Raw genomic sequence first — 22,012 nt, 5'->3', positions numbered from 1 at the left:
TTGTCCAGTTCCTGATGGTTAAGCAGTCAGGTCACTAGTAACTGGCCAGCAGATGGTGGCCTTCTGAGATCCTGGCTTGCTCCTGGGCTGAACCTTTCTCCCTGTGGGCCTGTGAGTTTCCAGAGCCCCATGTCCTCTGCCACAGTAAGCCCGGTGGCTGTCCCACTGGCCTGAGCTCTAGAGTAAGGGATATAGTCAGAGCTGAGCAGGTGTCTGGCCTCATGGATCCCAGACTTCCCCAGATTACCTGGAATCTTTGGTCTTATGGTACCGGGAAAGGACACAATTCTAGGCTGTGCCACAGCTTACCTGAGAGGGTCTTGGGTCACATTCTCCTGAGGAAAGCTCCACCCAGAGTCCCCTTCCACAGGCCTATTCCATCCTCCTCAGTGAAACCAGCACTCTTGCAACCTCTGCTACTTAACCAACTCTTCTGTCATAGAGGACCAAACAAGGCCAGCTGCCCAGATGCTTTCTCCACAGAGAGGAGAGTGGGCATGCTGCTTGGGCCTCTCTGTACCCTCAGATTCCAAAGCCACTTATTCAGTGGCCCTCTTATTCCTTGCAGTCCCTTCTCTCTCTCTCTCATGCACACATACATGTGCATGTGCACCCTCATGCTCTGGACACACATACATGGGGGTCAAAGCTCATAGAGGAGCCAAAGACATTGTTTGCCCTTCAAAATCACACCTTTCTCTGCCCCTAAACAGTCCTTCACCATCTGAGCACTCTCTATCTCAACGCCTCAGGCAACAGACTGCTTACACAGCTTACATGCTTCAACCTTGAAGAATGAGTTCACTATTGCTGAGAAAACAGAAGAGAATGTGGGTCCAGGTCTGAAGGCAGTTCCCAAAATAGATCCCCAATATTCTTCACAGCAGGAGCAGGCAGCACCATGGGGAGTGCTCAACCCTTTGGGTGACTAAGTAGAGCATGGTGACAGGCACATGTCTACATGGTCACCCCTTCTGCATGGCCCTTGCATCATTCTTGCCCTACTGCCTAGACACATGACTGTCCACATAGGCACCTGACTAGCTCAAGCTGGCCAGACATCGTGGGTACAAGCTGCATATTAGCTTAGCAGCTCCTGTGATGTTCAGGACCCTCTGGCTGAAATCCACTAACAACCACAGGACAGTGATCACTTGAGGGTCCTCTGGCTAGCACCAAATTGAGGTTGAAACCAGTGGGCCAGTGCTCTAGGTAGCTCTGCAGAGCTGCTCAGCTCTGCAACTCTACTGAAGTAATGCACATCAAGAATCTGGGCTTTGAGGAATTTATTGAGAGCAGGTGTTGCATACCAAAAGGGTGTTGGGCTTTCATTCTCACTGGCAGGTGTCATGGCGGGTGGTCCTTTTATTGCTATCCATTGGTTGGCCAGACTGCAACAACCACAATAGCCACGAGAAGTAGTAAAATCACCATTATCATCCCTGCAAAAGAGAAGAACACTTCTTTCAATGACTCAGACCAGAGAGGCATTGCACACTCTAGGAAGTATCTGCAGGGGACATCAGACACGGTTCTGACTTTACAGGCTAGTGGGTTCAGCAGCCAGGGGCTCCAGGGAGCCAGCAAACAGCCATTGCCACCTCCAGTGTGATGCCAAGGCTCTATTTGAACAACTGAGCCCTGGGAGAGGCTAGGGTCAGGACTGTAGCTCACCATTCAGCACTTGGACGCACACTAAGTGCCCAGGTCCGGTTTGAGAATGGCATCTTGACACGCAAGGCAAGGAGAAGCTGCTACCCAATTTGATTTCACGTTGATGAAATACCAACCAAGCAAAGTGCTTCGGTGTTTATGAAGAAATGGTAACTCTAGACTCCATTCCCCTACTACCTACAGGGCTTCACACTGCTTCCTGGGAGCAAGAAGCTTCTGTCATTTGCCTGTAAAAACAGCCCCCACTACAGGCACTTGGTCTGTTTTCTAGATTAGTAGTTTCTAATTTTACTTGCTAATATTTTGGGCTGGAGGCCATGAAGGGCCTAACCAGTGGCCTCAAGTGCAACTCTATGTGCCAGCCTTGCCCCAAGTCCCCAGGGCAATGTGTCCAGAGTCAGTACTGACCATTCTCTTACCCAACACTGGGAGATTGGGAGATGGCCACTGGCCTCCCACAACCCTTCACTCATTTGCTGACACTGTATTTAACACTGATTTGTCACCACATGCCAGGTGCCACAGGCAACACAGTCGCCACAGAGCTGCATGGGGCGCCCACAAAGTAAGTAAAGGGAAAGCTTGCTCACCTGGCCCACTGAGGCCCCTAGGGACAAGTAGGGAGCTAATGAGGAAAAGTACATGAAAACACGTAGTAAGTAACAGGGTTAGCCAAGCCCGCAGGGTTGCTTGGCCACGAGGATGCCACACAGAAGACTAGGGAGCTGGTTCAGAGAAGGTGGAGATCATGTCCTTGTTCTCCTACAGGAAGACATGCACTGCATGGTTACAATACAGCCCTACTTCAGGAAACTACTCTCCACAGCTGGCCATTTACATGGAAATCAACTAAAGTCAAGTTTAAAAATTCTGCTCCGTTTCTCCAAGTATGTAATATTCAGATGTGGCTGATGGCTGCCCTGTTGGATAGAAATGATAATATTTCCATCAAGGCATTGTACCCATGCCCACTGTCTTCTCCTATGCCTAATAATGTGGGCATAAACTCTTCACCCCATCCAGGAGCAAGTTTTAAACCAAATGTCACAGAATTGGGGTTTGGCTTTTTTTTTGGGGGGGGGGTTCCCAAGGTAGCATCTTGCTCTAGACCAGGCAGAACTGAAACTTTCTGTAGTTCCAGGCTGGCCTGGAACTCATGGTGAGCCTACCACCTCTGTCTCCCAAGTTCCAGGATTAAAGGTGTGCAATACCACACTCAGCTCTGTAAAGGATTTTATTTATTTGCAAATAGACAGAGACACAGAGGAGACAAAGAGAATGGGTATGCCAGGGCCTCTAGCTACTGCAAATGAATTCCAGATGCACATGCCACTTTGTACATCTGGCTTTACCTGGGTACTGGAGAATTGAACCTAGGTCATTAGGCTTTGCAGGCAAGTGCCTTAACCATTGAACTATCACTCCAGCCCCAAAGATCATCTTTTTAAAAATTATTTATATAAAAGCCAGGCATGGTGGCCCATGCCTTTAATCTCAATACTCGGGAGACAGATGTAGGAAGAACATTTTGTTTCATTTATTTCTGTCTTGGGAAACACTACCAGTTGACTAAAAGCTCCCTGTGGTCAGGAATGAGTCCTATTACTTGGTTATTCTGCCAGGAGTGTGGCATTTGGTTGAAAACTTGTTCTTGGCTGTGATGAAAGGTTTATGCTATGCAGGTTCAGGAGAGGGAGAGGAAAATGGGCATGGGGATGATGGACCGAGGTGGCATGTAGGAGGTAATTCCTGGCACTCCAAGGACTGGGAGTCCCTCTGGGAGGAAGGGGTGGGTGTTTGGGAAATAGGGGGATGAGCCAAGGTCATGACTATTGCAGCTTAGGCAAGCTCCCAATAGTGAGCACTTCAGCTGAAAAGCTGAGTGTGTAGCAAGGCTTCTCTACTGAGGCTGGGACAGCCAGGGATCGAGACTCATACAAGTCTTCATGAAATTTTACACCATGGTGATGATGAAAACAGTGGGATAAGTAATGATGAAAAGTCCAAAGCAACAACTGGTTGTGAAGACAAAAACATCCATGTGGTTTTAGTTTATATATATAAAGCCCAGCATATGCCTTGAGCCCTAGACAATCCCCGCCTCCCCCCGCTCTGGCGTGGACCACACTGCAGTACCGGGTTAACCTGCCTTGCTTCTGACTCAGCCTATCCTCCACAGTACTGCTGGAACAAGCTTTAGCTAATGTGAACTTCATCAGGTTCCTCTTTGCTTAAAGCCTTCCAGTGGCTTAAACTGAGATCTAGATTCTATGGACGCCTAGAAGGTCATGCATGATCTGAGCCCACTGCTCCTACAGCACCTCTGGGCTCTGGGCTCCAGCCATTTGACTTTACTTCTCCAACGTGCCATACTCCTGTCCCCTGACTTTCATACATACTGAACTTTCTGCTTGGAGGTGTCCCCTCTTGGACTAGGGGATCCTCCAAACCCCAGCACTTGTGTCATTCCTTGAAGATCTCCTTTGTGACGTCCAGTTAATAATGGTCATTTTGCCCCTCTACATCTCCAGGGTAGCCCTTATCAACGCTACTTAGGTGTCAGGTACTGTCTGCCTCCTTCTCTGATAGGTGGGAGTCTACACCAGGGACAATGCCTTCTTAGTCCCCCTGTCCTATGTCACAGGACCTAACACTGAGCTGTGCACAGATGTACTATAAATATGACAAATGAAGATGGGCACTGAGAGTTTGGAAGGGCCTGAAGGAAGAGACAATAGGAAAGACACAAAAGGAGTAGTGAATAGGGATGCAGAAGCTGGGACAATGAGTTAAGGAGGAAACTGAAAAGGGCTCAATACCAACCAGAAACAGTACACTACACTAACATACTAAGGCAAGGAAAGGCTCCCAGGTTCAGCTCAAGGATGGGTGAGCCCATAGGAATGACTATTAATATAATGATGCCTTTAAAATTACTGTTGGGACTGTATTAAAAAAATGAATTAGACAAACAGCATGACGGGGTATACCCCGCCCATGGGAATGACAGTGTTCTCCCTTGGACACTTTGGTAAGTTGACAATGTGATAAACAGGTGCTTGTCCAAAAATGATGGAAGGGGGCTTTAAGACAAATAAGATTTTTGCACTTCAAACCCTTTCAGAGAAAACACAGGGCCTTTGGAAGATTTTTTGAAAGGCTTAAGTAAAGGACTGTGTGCCACTGGTCAACAGAAGAGGTCATTTCAAGATGTCAGGCAACTGTGATGAGCAGAAGCCAACGGCAACTTTGGGATTGCTTGGGCCAAACAGACATACTTGTGTGTGACCACAGCGACCCGTGTGAGCACAGCTCAGGCTCCTCTGCAAACACAGTCATAGACAGCTGTTTTGGAAAGAGTGGGGATCTTTTCAAAGCCAGCAAAGCTTGTCCCCACTGCCATTAAATATTCCAGTACATCAGGTTGGTGTTCTGTGCTGTAGGTAGAGAGCTTGGCTCACCTCTCCCTCCACAGTAAGTTCTTACTTTCTTCTCTCTTTTATCCTCGAGGAAATGGAGGTTCTGGTAGGCTGCACTGGAATCCAGACCATGCTCTTAAACTCTCCCTGCATCACTGAGCCCACCCATGGTTCTTGACACCTAATGCAACATGCAATTCATCAGGCACAGAGACCCAAACTCCATGGGGATGAGAAACTGAGATGCAACTTCTTATTTTCCTAGCTTCTCTTTTCAGCCTCCATACACTTTTAATGGTAAAAAGTTTTAAACATACATGCATGTAAGCAAAAGCAGAAGAGTATACTGATTGTGATAAATTTATCTCTTAGCTGAAAGAAGAACCAGTATGTGGCCAGTCTGGTCTTATCTGTAGCCTCCCCTACCTGTTGCCAATACGCTATCTGGAAGCAGCTCCTGGGCATCTTGCTCTTACAGCCACCTCGGGAAGTCACCGAGGAAGAAACGCTGTGCTACAGCAGCAGGGCACAGGCGCAGCTTCAGCCTTCCCAACATGGGAAAGCCATTCCAGGTTCAGATGGCCATCCTGCCGGTGGCTCCTAGAACAATCTGAGCCATACTGAGTCATGAGTGTCAAAGACAGAACATGTTATTATTTGTTTTGTTTTTGGCCTCCCAACAGTGCTCAAGCCTGGGGCTGGGGAGACGGAGGATCTTACCATCCAACCCTGAACTAAGAAAATGTTTGACATTTGGAACAAAAAAGACAGTGGAACTGTGGAACTTCTGGGAGACTGCCAACGTCTAAACAATGAGCACTCTTGGCCGAGGCCGAGCACAGCACACCTGGGAGGCTCCTCGCTCTGGGGTCGCTTCCTCTGAGTTTCAGCTCCTGCCCAGCACTGTGAGCACCTGGCTGGGCAGATGTTCCCTCCCAGGATTCAAGAGTCTCTCACATGGGCGGGCATAGGGTGCCAGGGTTACAAGTGCGGAAAAAAAAGGTCCATTTCCTTTGGTTAGTTTACCAGATGAGTATTACTCAACCACTTACAGTATTTACTGTCAAGCTCATGGCAACTAGAAAGAGATGTAAGAAAACAAATTGCCTTTCAAACTGGGCACAGACATTCACTCAGGAACAGGGCTGTTTTATGAAGATTGTTCATCAGGGTTAATGATCAATATTTTTTCTTTCCAGTGGAACACTGGAAACCAGTAAGTAGCAGGGCCTGGGTTGCCAATACCTTTGCCCCAGCAGAGGACAGGTGACAGCTCTTGGTGCAGTTGGACAAGGCAATGAAACAGTAAATATGGAGTCTAGCTTTCCCTGGGAGTATGAGGATAAGTCTCTGAATAGGCCACTTTGATCACAAAGCTGCAAGAGGTGTGGAAGAGAAGCAGGACAGAAAATGGTGGGGGGGGGCACTGTTATATGTAAGTCTTTTTATCTGTTTTTTTTTCCCCACTAGGAATGCCCTCTAGGTTGCTCACTATGGTTGTTCGTTTTGAACCTAAATTCACATCTCATTGTCTGCCCTGAAGGCCATACTGGAGGAGTCAAGGCCTACAAGCAAGCTCCACACAGCTGAGTGCCCTGGTGTGTGACTCCTGCGGAGGGAGGGTTTTCCCTCATAACTGGACTATTGAAAGGTGACATTTACTTATGTATTAAGCAGTTCATTCTTGCTGATCAAACATGGAGCTTTTGGAGCCAACTACTCAGCCAAGGTAGGGATTGAGCAGAAGAGATAACTGAAATATTTGTTTTCAAAAGTTCATGTAAATGTCCCCTCTAATTCCTTTTCTGGGCAAATAAACCAAGAAAAGAGTAGACCATGGGGGAAGGTTAATGTGCTTACATACTGATTTTCAGATTGATCAGGGGCTACGGAAAGCAGCCTGGAGCTCCCCATGCAGACTGGCCCACTCCCTGCAGCTCTCCATGCAGACTCTCGAGTGGTCTGAGCTGCTCAGCTGCCTCAGCGTGCACAGCACAGCTTTCCTGCAGCCAGTCACAGCTCAGGCCTTGTAGTTCAGTAGGCCAAGACACTAGTGGCAGAGGGGCACTTTGAACTGCCTTTGGTCTCAACTCGCTTAAAGCTATTTTACCCCACAGGTCTACAGGATAATTTCCCCTAATAATGCTTTTATTAATACACCATGCAAAAATGCAATGGTCTTTGAGTTTCATTTTCCTTCTTAGCCTGGCCTCCAAACCATCAATGCAAGCTTTCTTTTTTGATTTGTAGATCAGGGTGGGGAGGTGGTACCTTCTATCTTCTTCGTAGACCCACCCTCTCTTCCCGTTCCCTCTGCCAATAGATTTGTCCTACTCTCAGCGAACCTCAGGACCACAGGCTCAAATTTCAGCTCAGACTCTATGTCTTCCATATAGGCTGCTCAGCCCTATACATTCTGCCTCCCCTGGAGACTAAGAAACAGCTACACTGCTCATAAATGACAGTATTTCATCTTTAAATTATTAAATTGTTAATACTTCTTTCCTTGGGCCATAGGATCTCCAGAAATGAAAGATCACATACATTGTCTGATGTGATGGAGGGACACAGGTTTTATAAACAGAGATACAGAACTTCAAATTTGCCACTGACTAGCTCAGACACCTTGGGAAAGTTTCTGTGCTCTGAGTTTGCCTCCAACATTTGTAAAGCAAGGCTAAAATACACCTACATCACAGGCTCACTGAGAAGTGTATTTTATGGACATACTTAGTATAGATACATCAGGTGTTGTTACCATCCTTTCTCTCGCTCCTGCCCCCATTCCGTTAGGGGTCCTCTCACTGAGAAGATTCTGATTAAGAAAAAGTACATAAAATTTCTAGAACAGGGCTGGAGAGATGGCTTAGTGGTTAAGTGCTTGCCTGTGAACCCCTTTCTCTCTCTGTCTGTCACTTTCAATAAAAAGTCTTTAAAAAATTTCTGGAACATAACTAGCTCTCCATAAATGGCAGCTCTGTTGCAAATAATGATCACTCTTGCCTACCCACTGCTAAGGACAGTGCCTTGTGTATGGCAGATGCCCTGCCAATGTCCTAAGGGAGCCCATCTCAGGTAACAACAGCAGGAACATGTTGTTCATGCCAAAGAGGAAAAAGAGGAATGAAGCAAGAGGAACACCTGGGTGGCATCTGGTAGAAGCAGAGACCAATTCTAGCTGGGCCTGGATGTGATGATGAGAGTCCAGGAAAGGCTGGAAGGTCACAGTGGAATATCTGGCAGAACTCACTCTGGTATGAGCTACAGGAAGGGCAGCTGTGCCGGGCAGTTCTGGCTGGAGTCAGAAGGCAGGCAGAACACAGCCAAGTGGACCCCAGGTGAGAGAAGCTGTGAAAAGTCGGAATGTAAAGGCTGTGCAGGAAATGGGGGTCAGGAGAGGGTCAGAAGTGGAATACAGGGTCACAGGCAAGAGCAGGAGAAGGTTAAGGCAGACCAAAAGGGAAACCCAGAGTTCTTACAGGACCAGCTGGGCAGGGGAGGGACCGGGAGGAACCTGGGGACTGAGGAGCCGGGCATGCGGATCTGCTGCACAAATAGCAGTAGTGATGAGGACAGCGAGGATGACAGTAGCTGCTTAAGACAGTCATCACCTGTCAAGAATGCTGCTTTGTCATTAAGTACACATGTGCATGAAGTTTCCCAGTATTCAAATCTCACTTTCCCCAATCTATAGGTAAGAAAGCAGGGTCAGAGGCCACAAGAAGAGTGGCGACTTGGGCTGGAGGAATGGCCTAGCAGTAAAGGCATTTGCCTGCAAAGCCAAAGGACCCAGGTTCGATTCCCCAGGACCCATGTTAAGCCAGATGCACAAGGAGGCACACATGTCTGGAGTTCGTTTGCAGCAGCTGGAGGCCCTGATGCGCCCATTCTCTCCCTTTCTGCCAAATAAATAAATACATAAATAAATAAATAAATAAATATTTTTGTAAAAAATGGAGACTCCTACTCCCTAAGCCCAGCCATGCTCTCTAAGGAAGTGCTGTGATGGCAGCAGGCCGGCACCCAGTCAGGAACAGGAGTGGCAGGCCACAGTCTCTAGACGGAAGCATCATGGAGCTCAGCTCAGGGAGCAGGGAAGTCACCATAGGAGCAGGCAGCCTGGGCGGGCCACAGAGACCTGCAGGATGAAGGTAGCAAACTCGAGTTGGTGACACTGATGACAGTGTGGTTCCTTGAAGGAACACGGCAAGGCAATAATCAGGCTACAATATAGGATTGGTCTATGTTGTGGTTCCAACTGAAACCAGAAAAACACGGGAATTAAACAGATCTTCCCTTTATCTCAATGCTGTGTCACATCAACTGGATACGATTAACTGTGCTTGTCTTTACATAACAACTCCTTGGTCTAGGAACACAATGCAGTGGGGCCTGTAATTGCCAGCCTGGCTCCTCTCCAGCCTCTGTAGGCAAGTTGCCCACCACCTTTGTACCCAGATTCCTTGGGGTTGCATAGGCCAGCACGTTTCCCATGGCTGTGAAGGTACTGGGTGTGGTTTCTGTCATGATCTGGGGCCTGGCTGGTGCTGACCAGCTGGGGCTGTACTCATGTGGAAAGTATCAGCTTCCTGAAGGCAACAACTGTTTTTCCTGAGGTGGTTCTCGGGAGCAGCTATGTCAGTGCCACCCAGGGGGTCTGGGCTGGATCTGTCCTGAGGTCTCTCAAGGCCAAGCCCCACTTGGAGAAAAGCCACCTGGTAACCCCTGTGCTGGCAATTCTTGTGCCAATGCTGAAAAGCACAGTAACAACACAGAGGTAGTAGGAGGAGAAGGCAGTGCTGGGACAGACAGAGACATCTGGGGGCCAGAGGGAGCAAGAGCACTGGGCAGGAAGTGGGAAACAGGGGAGATGACCTGAAAGGAGTGGGGGTGGGAAGCATGGAAAAGAGAACTGGCTAAGAAACAGGAAATTAAAAGGAACTGAGACTGTGTGAGAGAGAGCTGGGGCAGCGGAGCTGGAGGGCAGCCTAGTGCAAGGCGGGCTCAGGAGTCTGGGCACAGGGACCCAAGGAACCTGGCTGAGCCTCAGGTGGCTGTGGAACAGCAGGAGCCATGGTCAGGCCAACACTTTGTCACAGGAGGCCTTGTGTGAGAGGTGGCAACAGGAAGGTCAGCCTTAGTCAAGCTGTTCTGATGTAAAATAAGAGGACTGCCCTGAATCCAGACACGGTGGCACATATTTGCAGTGCCAGCACTTGGGAGGCTGAGGCAGGAGGATCACCATTTTGAGGCCAGGCTGGGTTACACAGACAGACTTTGTCTCAAAAAAAAAAAAAAAAAAAAAAAAAGTAAAGGATTTAACCAGGGCATCAGGACAGCAACGGTCATTTATACCAACATCCAATCCAACAAATGCTTATTGAGTGCCCATTGTGTGCAAACCCGCGTACCTGGCTCGGCCAGTTTGTCAGTCTTGTGAAAGGGCAGAGAAATCAACCCCAATTCTACCTGCCCCGAAATGAAAGCAAGCTTAGCATATGATAACGTGATAACGCTCCTTGGAGGGAACGAGTACAAAATCTGGCCGTCAGAGCTGCTTCCTGCACAGAAAGTGCTGAGTAGCTTCTAGGCCCCATCTGTGTTCTTAGTGCTATTCATTTCCCGTCTCTGAAATAAGTTCGGCTCAGCACTCACTGCGATTCAACAGCAGAATCCAATTGCAAACAGATAATCCTTCGTATCAGCAATCAAAAGCAGCATATCGTGAGTTGTCAAGGCAGTAATTTAATGTCAATGCTCTGGCGCATCAATACTTGCTAAGAAGCATCCCCTGGCTGTGCCGTGTGTTACCCCTGGGAATGCGAATCTATCTGGAGTCTGGCAGCAATTCAAGTGTCTTGGAAAAGCCAGTCAGGAACTCTGTTATGGATATCTTGTTTTGACAATTCCCTCTGGACCAAGCGTCAAAAGATTTCTGGATGGTTCCAGCCAGGCTATGGATTCACCATGACAAACCCCTTCATTTGTCCTGCTTAGACTGGGCTATGTCACCTGGCATCAATTAGGCACACCTGGGAAGGTGACCTGAGGGCACTGCTGCTGAAGTTCTAACTCAGGGCAAAGAGGCAGAGCTTTGTCAACCCATCAAATTTATGAACAGCAAACCATCTGACCAGGATGCGAAGAGCTACTAAGTGGTCCACCTGAACAGTCACTGAGTTTCACAGCAGCATGTGAAATGCATGGCCAGTTGGCTCTGGTTGTTCACTTTGACCCAGTTGACATTATGGAACCCAGAGGAGGCACTGGGTCCTCTGGGCTTTGAACGGAACAGAGGTGGGGCTCAGTTACAGTAATGCTACACTCAAACCACAATGGCCACAGACTTAATCTCTGAAGGCCCCAGCACTTGCCTTGGTTCTGAATTTTCCTTAAATTTGATTGGCCCAATCATTCCTTAGATTCTTGCAAGTAACTCAAATAAACTTCATGTTTTTCAAGTTTTTTTTTTTTTAATCTAAATGTACCAAAGCTATTTCCTCCTGCTTTAAGCTCTTTCAGGAGAGAGATGATCAACAAGAATAACTGTCTGCCTTCAGGCATTGGGAAAACTGTAAGAGCACCATGTGAATGAGTTCATGCCATCAGCTTCACCTTGGAAGGAAAGTCTGGGGGCATTGCTCATGCAGCATGTGGTCCTAGGGTGCATTTCCTAACTGAATGAGTTCAGGTTCCAATAAGAACAGTTACCAGTTCAGTGGGGCCTTCTTAGATATAAAACTTTCTCTTTCACACTCACGTATCCTACTATTTTATAAGTATTCTGTAGTTAATGCTACAGACCAGTCAGAGTGTAGAAAAGATGGACTGCAGATCTGTGGTAAGAGACACTTGGAGCAATCAGCATGGCAGGAGACTTCAACCTCGATGTTCACAATGTAAACAAAGCTAACAAGAAAATGCTGGATGGAGAAACCAGTTGCTTAGACTTCTCTTTTCCAGGGCACCCATGCATGCATCCTCCTGAGTGTCTGGGTCAGGTGGGTCCTCACAAATCTGAGGTTCCTTCCATCACTGCTTCTAGCAAAAACCATGTCCATCAACAATACTGGCACTAGGCACTTTATATGTATTTTGTATGTTATGCATGTTACATACTGAGCTGATCAATAAATGTTTAAGCAACAAATAAAATAGGAGGTCTTCACTCCCGATATGGTTATGAAAGCAAAAACAACTGCTATTCTATGCATCTAGTGCATCTTGCACTATAGCAATGAACAAAACATACAAAAAAAATTTCTACTTTACTGAATTAATCAATTGGGGGGGGGTTAGAGAAAGCCAACACATGAAAATAAATAAATAATGTAATGCATGTGATGCTAAGTGCCATGAAGAAAAACACAGCTTCTCTCTGCCTGATGTATTATCCCCATAACTCAAAGGTTCAAGGCACATATGGGGAGGAAGTGATAATATTTTCCAGAAATCAACAATGGGACCTGGAAACATTATAGGTAAGAGTAGGATGCTTTCCTACATGGCATCAGAAGACTGCCATCCCTAAATGTTAGTAATATGTAAGCTTAGAAATGGCACATTACGAGAGGTTGTTGGAATGAAGGGTGATGTAATGACAACTGGAAGCAGACAGGGAACTCATTATGGAGTACAGAAAACGGAGAGCTGGAGAAGAAGAATTTGTCAATGGTTTCCAGCACTTTCCAGGACAGGAATAGTGAGGCAGTGAACTGGTTCCTGCTTCAACTGTGGGGGACATGGGATCTCATGTTAAGAGAAAAGCAGTATGCTGCCTTTTATCGAGCTGCTGTTCATCAAATGACCTGTTTTGACTGTTCCATACCTAAATGAAAAGTATACTTCTAAAACTGATGGCCACTGCTTTTTAAGGGACCATTTCACTTCGTCACAGTGCTGGCTAAGAGCTGCAAAATGTTAGTCACCAGCTGCTTGCTGAAGTAGGGTGGAAGCCAGGTTGTATTGATGCAAGTAAGATGAAATAATAGATGTATAATGTCACCCAAAGAAAGCTTGCAAGAATGAAGGTAAATATATTCCCAATAAAGCGAGGATTGCCTGAACCATTTCTGGTGCTTTGGATGGAAAGCCATAAGTCATAATTATTCAGTGTGGCTGTGAAACCTGCCGCGATTGCTGAGGCAGAAAAATGGATTCTACTGTGTTTCAAGTAGTCACCATGACATGGTCGTAAGTAAGCTCTCTGGCCCATTAACTTTCAGCATGTGTGTCAATTCCTATGTGTGCAGCAAAACAAGAGAGGCCAGTGACATGCAGACATGCACATGAATGCAAGATTTCCTTTTTTTGGGAGGCCATATGGCCCCAAAGTTGTACCATGAGCTGAGAAGTCATACTGCTTACATTCAAATCTCAAACCTGTAATTTGGGTTCAGGACCCAATATTCTAAACTTATATTTGGAAGAATAATAACTGGAACAGGGTTGTCATGGATACAGTGTAAGAGAAAATGTTTGGTGCTGACACAATGGCTTCCTAGTCCTTCCAGCTACAGTGGTGACGTCCGCTGTTGTGGATTCTTGAAAGGAAGACACTTTTCTCATCCACATCTATGGTCAGCTTAAATCTCCAGTGCCAGCCATATCCTTCCCCACTGTGCACCACAGCAGCAGGATAGGGACCTCTGTAGAGTGATGGATCAGCTCTGCCCTCAGGTCTGACGACGCTTAGCAAAACCAGGGATGGCTGCCAGACCTCTTGACAATCATCTTGTCTAAGACTCTGGCATGAAAATTGATTTTGAAATTAATGCTCACAAAATCCTTCAACAGTGTGTGCATGTGCGTGCATGCGTGCGTGTGTGTGTGTGTGTGTGTGTGTGTGTGTGTGTGTTTGCACATGCACATGCATCTGTATAAAGTTCCTAAATGAACAACTTGTACATACAGTGTAAAATTCATTTTGCTCTATGGGAAGTATGATAATCTTCATTATCAACTTTATTGGATTTAATCACCAGGGTAGAGACCTCTGGGTAAATCTGTGAGAGTCATTTCTGGAAATGATTAAGTGAGGAGGGAATATCTACTCTGAGGTAGGTGGCACCATGCCATGGGCAGGGCCTCAGGCTGTATAAAAGAGTCAAAAGGAAAAAGCCAGATAAGCATGGGTATTCTCTTTTCTCTGCTTCCTGACCCTTCAAGATGTACTCAGCCTCTCCACCAGTGTGGACTACTGCTTCACAGACTGTAAGCCATAATAACTCATTCCTTCCTTAAGCTGCATTCCATTTATTATTTACTAGTAGTGAGGGGGGAGACAGAGAAAATGGGCACAGCAGGGTTTTCCAGTGCAAACAAACAACAAATCCATGTGCCACTTGTGTGTCTGGTTTTACATGTGTACTGGGGAACTGAACCCAAACTGGCAAGCTTTGCAAGCAAGCACCTTTAACCATGGTGCCATCTCCCTAACCCCTCTTAATTTGCTTTCTGTTATGTATTTCATCACAGTAATGAGAAAAGTAGACAATAAAAGAAGATATATGTTCTGTACAGAGTGCCTGAGTACTCTTCTCGCTAGGCCTTGGGACAAGAATGCTCTTACTGCAGGGGGATGCTTAAGGGCAGGAACGGAGTGAAAATGTAGGATTACAGCACATACACTGTTAGCTGAAAACAAGAGAAGAACTTTTCAGGATTAGAGAGATGGCTCAGCCGTTAAATCTATTTGCTTGCAAAGCTTGACAGCCCAGGTTTGATTCCCCAGTGCCCATGTAAAGCCAGATGCATAAAGTGTCACATATGTCTCAAATTTATTTGTAGTGGCAAGTGGCCCTGATGTGCTCACACTCTCTCTTCTTCCTTTTTTCTCTCTCTTATCTCTTTCTGCTTGCAAATAAGTAGATAAACAAAAGATTTTTCAAAGCTGTTTTATACAGATCATTGGAAGCGGGCCTCTTACTTTCTCCAGGCATCACTAGAGCTAGGAAATCACAGACCAGGGGCAGTCTGGCTGTAGGGCTCTCACACTGAGCACATGACAGAAATGCAAGCCTAACTGCAGAGCAAAGGACCTGCACTGTTGTTCACTCAACTCATTACTATCCTCACTTTTTTTTGGTTTTTCGAGGTAGGGTCTTGCTGTAGCCCAGGCTGACCTGGGATTCACTATGTAGTCTCAGGGTGGCCTCGAACTCACAGCAATCCTCCTACCTCCACCTCCCAAGTGCTGGGATTAAAGGAATTCGCCACCACGCCCGGCCACTACCCTTACTTTTAACCACCCCTCAAGGTATTCTCCTATGAATGGCATATCTTCTAGAAGTCCTAAAACTTGGCCTTCACACAGGCATCACATTCTTGATATAGTTAGCCTAACAACTTGAGCAGAGACTCTCCTGGCAAGGAGAATGAACAGAAATATTTAAGGCCCAAGGATGCACAGGAGCAGAGCTGGAAGGCTGGGAAACAGCCACATCTGGGGAACCAGCAGAGTGCTCCTCAAATCACTTCTGGGAATAGGACATCCAAACAGAAGTCTTTTTGCTGTCTTCCTCTTAAGAGTTCAATGTGTTGGGCTGGCTCTGTAGTTCCTGGTAGCACATATGCATGGCATGCATGAAATCCTAGGTTTAGTCCTTAACATTAACTAACTAAACAAATAAATGAAGATGTCCCATGTGCAAGAGGCCAAAGATCAACCAGAAAAGTACAATCACAGCAAAAGGCATGTTGATGACCATGACTGTGAGTCTGTGGTTTCATATTAGCCTGAGATATATCTATCATGTGCTATAGGAAGAACACAGAGTGTCCACTTTCAGGTGTTTGTTGTGGTTAATATTAAAATGATATCATCAACTCCTGCTTATCTGTCCTTCTGAAAGAAAAGTAGGATAGATGATACAGAATGTCAGACTTAGCTTTGGAATATGTTCGCCAGCTTGTGTTATACCTAATCTTTCAGATATTTCAGAAGTCCTTTCACAGCAATACCAAAGAGTGAGTTATGACACTTCAATGAAACGATCCTGGTTTCCCACTCTGGCTTCCTGCTCTCAACATGCCATGCTTGCTCATATCTCTGGGCTATGGCAGGGATTGTTAACAGTGCTCAAAGCCTCTGCCAGCTTCCATACCTGCCAACACACAGCCTCAGCTAAAGAACATTCCCTCCCTACACACAGCTCTCCTAATGACCATGGCATCTTAGGTCTGCATTTCCTTGGCTTCTTTTGCATACAGAACACATGTATTAGAGAAAGCAGTGTATCACTTCATTTAATGAACAAGTAATTGGGGCTAGCGAATAACTATTCTTCATGGTCTGTAAAGTCTTTGAGACAACAGGACATGTGTTTCTGTGTCTATGTCCTGCATGTTGTCACTTGTACACAGAGATCACATAATACTTAATGACAGGGATATGCACTGAGAATGTCATCATTCTGTGATTTCACCACTGGGTCACTGAGTAAACATTGTAGAGTCTCCTTACACAGATTAAGATGGCCATATCACTATGTGAGTTTTTTGGGACCACATTGTACATTTGTCCCATTATTGACTAAAATATTACTGTGCAGTGGTTGTTTGCAAAGCCTGCTGGCCTGGGTGTGATTCCTCAGTACCCACATAAAGCCAGGTGCATAAAGTGGCACAGGCAAATGGAATTCATTTGTAGCAGCAGGAGGCCCTAGTACATTTGCTCTCATTCTTTGTCTCCTTACAAATAAATAAAAATGATTTTTAATTAAAAAACTTATCCAATAAGTTTAACTTGACAGTACCTCTACTCAGAGTATAATGGGGAACAGGCACAGTAGCTCACCTAAGCATGTTTTTATGTAACTAAAATGGTCACAGTCAGAAATCTGTGTTTTGACAAAATTCTTTTGGTGCTGTAGTTTGAGAACCACTGCCTTAGAGGTTAGGTTGGAAGCAGTACAACAACCTATTTATTCACATAAAAGGAAGAAATGGGCTTGAGAGATGGCTTAGCGGTTAAGCTCTTGCCTGCAAAGCCAAAGGACCTCAGCTCCATTCCCCAGGACCCACGTAAGCCAGATGCACAAGGTGGCATATGCATCTGGAGTTCATTTGCAGTGGCTAGAGGGCCTGGCACACCCATTCTCTCTCTCTCTCTTTCTCTGTCTATCTGCCTCTCTCTCTCTCATAAATATATAAACAAATAAATAAAATATTTAAAAAGGAAGAACTAAGGCTTCTCTGGGCACTAAAAGTTAACAAGATGGGGAATCTAGCCACTGTCCTGGGGGTGAGGTAGGCACCCAATGACTATCACTGCTGATGACACACAGACTCCTAAGCAGTGGGGCAGCCTGGAACACGTCTGTTCACATAAAACTGTCACCATTCACCCCACTCCAGCATTCCCTCAGCCTCATTTCCTCTTGACAAAGATAGTTTTGCGCTAAGGAGGTCTTTGGGGCTCAGGGCAGCAGCTGGTGAGGCCAAAGGACTGTTTCTTCTTAGTACAAAGAGACTCAAGATAGGATCTCCACCACATTGCTAGACTTTTCCCATGGAGCTTCGGGTGACACAGATGTTTCTGACTGCCTAGAGCTGTGCTTCACCTTCCTCACCCTCACAGAGCGGAAGACAGGGCCTGAGAGAGGATGAAGGACTGAGATGAGGATCGCCCACAGGAATATGACAGGATGGTGTCAGCTTCAAAGGTGACCACTATGTGCCAAAGGGCCAAATGTGGTTAAGTATGTGCCAGGGTGATGGTTAATTCTATGCAGGAGCCTATCTTGGGGAATGTCTATTTCTTGAGTGCCTGAAGAACAGACCCTCGATTTTAACAGGGCACATTCTCAGTGCCATTCTCACTTCCATGGAGCCAGCCACCCCAGAATCCACTCCAAGCTAACCTCTGGAGAGCTAGTTTGAAGGTACAGACAGCCCCTCTTAGAGCTGAGAAGCCTTCCAACAGTGTGGGTGAGGAAACAGGAGAGGGAGTGTCCAGTGATTAGTTCCTCATGGTTCCTACATTCTTCAAGTCTATTCTTTACGCCGCTGGAACACTTCTGCATTCTTGATAGAAGGATTGCAGTATAAGTTCTTTCCCTTCTGAGTTCTGTCGTTATGGACAAACTAAACTATCCTAGGAGCAAGCTTCATTTTTCCTCCCTCCATGCACCCCTCCTTCCCACTGCCACACTCTTTGCACCATGCCTTGTTCTCTTTCTAAGAATGCAATAAACATTTCAGCACGATCTTTTCAATCCACATTATTTATAATATTCTGAACATCCATTGAGCCTGGCTAGAATGCTAAGTAATAAATCAAACTTAACAACAACAAAAAAGGAAAGGGGAAAATCACCCTTTGGCAAGGCTTGAGCCTGAGACATTACATTCCCCAAAGGGTTTCGTTATGCTTGGAAAAGCAAGATGGAGATGAGACTGGGGTTTAGAATGACATGGATTCAGGAACTCAAGTCTATAAGCATAATCATAACTTTGTATAGATCTCACACAAGCTTACCTTTCGGGGTGTCATGAGGGTAAATGAGATACGTGGGAAGCACTCTGAGTGCCTGAATAAAAAGCAACTGAGCCCAGTTCTGCTTTCTGAGTCCCAAAGGTCATCTCCAAATGGAGGGGGCTCCACACGCAGAGCTGCCGTCACTGCTCATTAATGTCCCTCTACTTTCAACAAGGAAGAGGGAGGGTGTACTGGGGCACACAGTATCATTAGGACAATCAGGTCCCCAGGTCCTGGCTCCAGTACCCACCCTGAGTGAAGACCCTTCCCCCACTGCTGGTGAGGGCCATGCTAGGCCACCCACAGCTGGAGGGCTCTCTGCCCAGGACTCTGCTCCTGCAGGGGGTGGGGTGCAGAGCTTGTCCCACGGTCTTGCTGCATGGTGCTATGCAGGTTTATACAGTCTCACTCACTCCTCATGATAAAAGGATAGGGCTCAAGAGCTCCCTAACGAGCTCAAAACTTATCTGATAGAGTACAGAAGCCAGCACAGGCTATTGGCTGGCTGCACAACTGGCCTGAGGCCCTGATGCTTTGGCGATTCCCAAGTTTCACACTGGAAATCCAAGCTGCTCAGCCTTGCCACGGAGCAGGCATGTGATTACCTGGCTAGACCACAAGTCAAAGGCTTCACCAGTGTATAGTCTAAGTACCATGACACGGGGCCCTTTTGTCGGTTTCCAGGGTATATATATAGTGCTGCTTCTCTTCTGGTCTTGTTGGAAATCACTGAATCACAGCCCATGCATTTATTAAGAGAATCTAATGTTGTTTTGGGGGAGTGACTGTTACCATCCATTGGTCATGAGAACTCTCTACCAAAATGTCAGACAAGAAGATAACTTTGCTTATCCTAACCACCAAATTTGCCACTTAGTCTAGCTTCACCCCTCTGCTGTTAGGCGTCCTAGCCTCCCTGGTCTTGCTCTTAGAAACAATAATGCCTCTGTTCTGATTCTTCACTGACTTGCTGGCTTGGGTGAGGCAACCAGCTTTGCTTCTGTTCATCACTTCAACCAATACATGTTCAAAGAAACAAATGTGATGTTTAAACAAAGCCTTCAAAACCACAATTTCTTAATGCTGTCCCTTAAGTAACAGATGCCAGCAAAATCTTCATTACTTGACAAAGCCTGTTTAAATGTCCATTTCTTTTGCTCTAGCCTATCAGCGCTGAGCATTTCCCCCAACCTCTTGGATCCCTTCCTCAGTCTATTTCCACTCTTGCTCCATCCAGTGAGAACTTCTTTACCTTAGCCATGACCTCCTGGGTGGCACTCTTCTGTCCCCATCACCTGTACTCAGAGGGCTGGCTTGGCCAATGCAGAGGTACCATCACTGCCCCCCACTGCCGCCTTTAGTGCCCTCTCTTGGCACATGACATTTCTCCATTTACCACCCTTGCCATTTACATGTGCATCATTTCTCTGCTCACATAGGAAGTGGTTAGGTATGGATTTAGAGCAAACTGCCCTGTTCAAATCCTGGCCTCCCCTATAAAATGTAGGCAACGTCTGTAGCGCTTCAAATGGGAATCCGTTCTGACCCAAACTGAGGGACAATGGGTTGGGCATACAAAGTGAAGTCAGGCAGCCCATAGCCCAGCAGGGTGCTGAACAGGTAAATGGGTTCCTTTCTCTGGACTTTAGCTGGGATATAAGGAAACCAGGCTGGCTCAGATTTGGCTGCATTCAATGTGAATATGCATCCTTACCCAAAGGACAAATGTTTAGTTACTTTCCATCTCATCTATACATACATATAGACTCTGATCAAATGACAAAGGATACCTTTCTACCTGTAAGATTTTGCGGCATCAGTTGGATGGTTGAAACGCTTTCCCTCGCTTCAGATATTAATACTTTTAGGCCACTGATGAGATTTAAGACATGATAGCATTAGTTGTAGACAGAGCCCCCTATCCCGTCCATTCCCACTTCCAGTCTGGACCCTGGAGCCAAGGTTCCGTTAGGGTGAACATGGTCACAACCGAAGTTGAGTACAGAGTGCACTCTTTTCTGGTTAACTCCTCTGTCTTCTGGAGACTGTCCTTAGCACAATTTCTCAAATTAAAAAATTAACACCTAGTGCTCTCTGGAGCATGGCGTGTAGGCAGAAACAGCCCTGTTCCAGCAGGCGAAGGTTTGTGAAGGAAGGACTAATGGCTCATGATGGGATTCAGGCAGAGAAAGAAGTAGCCAGCCATTCCTCCATCTAGTACTAAACCTACACTGTACCAAGGGCCAGGCTAGATGCTGAGAATGAACAAGGCTCAAGACAGAGGCGATGCCATGACTTTGGAGGGAAACAGACATTGACAGTGAGGCAATTACCAATCACGGATAAGTAGTAGACAGGAAACAAACAAGGTGCTATGAGAAGAACTATGTCAATGAGGTGGTCAGAGATGACCTTCTGAGGAAGTGATCAGTTGATGCCATCAAGAGAAGCTGGACAAAGAGTATTCCAGCAGCAGGGGGCAGTAAGCACTGAGCACGCTCCATGCCACAAATGAAAAAGCCACTTGCCTGGAAATGGCTTGTGAGGAGAGAAGGCCAGGTGAATCTGGAGAGTCAGAACCAAGTCCTTGAGGACCCTGGTGACCACGACAAGAAATTAGATTTGGTCCTCAGGATAAGGAAAGCCATTGGTAAGTTTAGGTCAGGAGTGGAAGCATCTTATTTATGTTGTGTAGTCATTTGTAGTACAAACTACTGAGACCTGTTTGATAAAACAGCCTCAAAGAACTGCTTGAAAGAACAGTCATAGTACCCAGGTAAGAGGGTAATGTGGCATGGGATGGTAGCAGTAGAGATGCAAAGATCCGAGACAGCTAAGAATTGAATTAGCAGGGTCTTCTTTTGGATAAGAAAGGGGGTCATAGTGAGAGATGAAGAAACTAGGGTTCTGCCTTGGAAAAGTGGGTCAGAAGCATGCCATTTAATGGGAATCCTGAGCGGTTCTGGATGTGCTATGGAGGTTCGGGGCTATCACCAAGTGTTGATGCGCAGTACAATACAGCTCAGAAGACAGGTCTTGAGGGGGTGGGACCACCAGAGGTACAGAGCACTAAGGACGGGAGAGGAGAGGAGCAGCAGCAGTAGGAGCTCACAAGAGGGTGGGAGTTCCAATATCTATGAATATCTATGACTAGGGCCAAAGGCTGGTGACTGACAGGGCATGTTTGGCTTGGCCCCAGTTGAGTAACAGTACAGACCGAGGGCTGCTGTGAACCAAGTACCATGCTCGGAATCATGCATGTCCTGTCTCTGGTCTCTTGGTTCACTGCCAACGGACATTACTAGCACCACTACCATCACTGTGATCATTACTATGTAATCTGAAGCTCAGAAGCAATTTCTCTTCAGTGTTGGGCCTGGGATTTGAAGCCAGGATTGACTAACACTAAGGGACAAGCAACGTTTACAATAAAGATGAT

General features: G+C 46.4%; 1 protein-coding gene across 1 annotated transcript in view; it reads right to left on the bottom strand.

Moving 5' to 3' along the window:
• Positions 1–1,271: 1,271 nt before the first annotated feature.
• Stx8 (syntaxin 8) overlaps positions 1,272–22,012 on the bottom strand; it is a 287,719-nt gene continuing 266,978 nt past the window's right edge. The window contains exon 8 of the mRNA XM_004663142.2: positions 1,272–1,442. Within this exon, the coding sequence (XP_004663199.2) occupies positions 1,372–1,442 (71 nt within the window). The 3' untranslated portion in view covers positions 1,272–1,371. The remainder of the gene's footprint in view (positions 1,443–22,012) is intronic.

Source organism: Jaculus jaculus, chromosome 12, assembly GCF_020740685.1.
Source record: "Jaculus jaculus isolate mJacJac1 chromosome 12, mJacJac1.mat.Y.cur, whole genome shotgun sequence".
Classification (NCBI taxonomy): domain Eukaryota; kingdom Metazoa; phylum Chordata; class Mammalia; order Rodentia; family Dipodidae; genus Jaculus; species Jaculus jaculus.
This window is presented reverse-complemented; position numbering and strand designations above follow the sequence as displayed.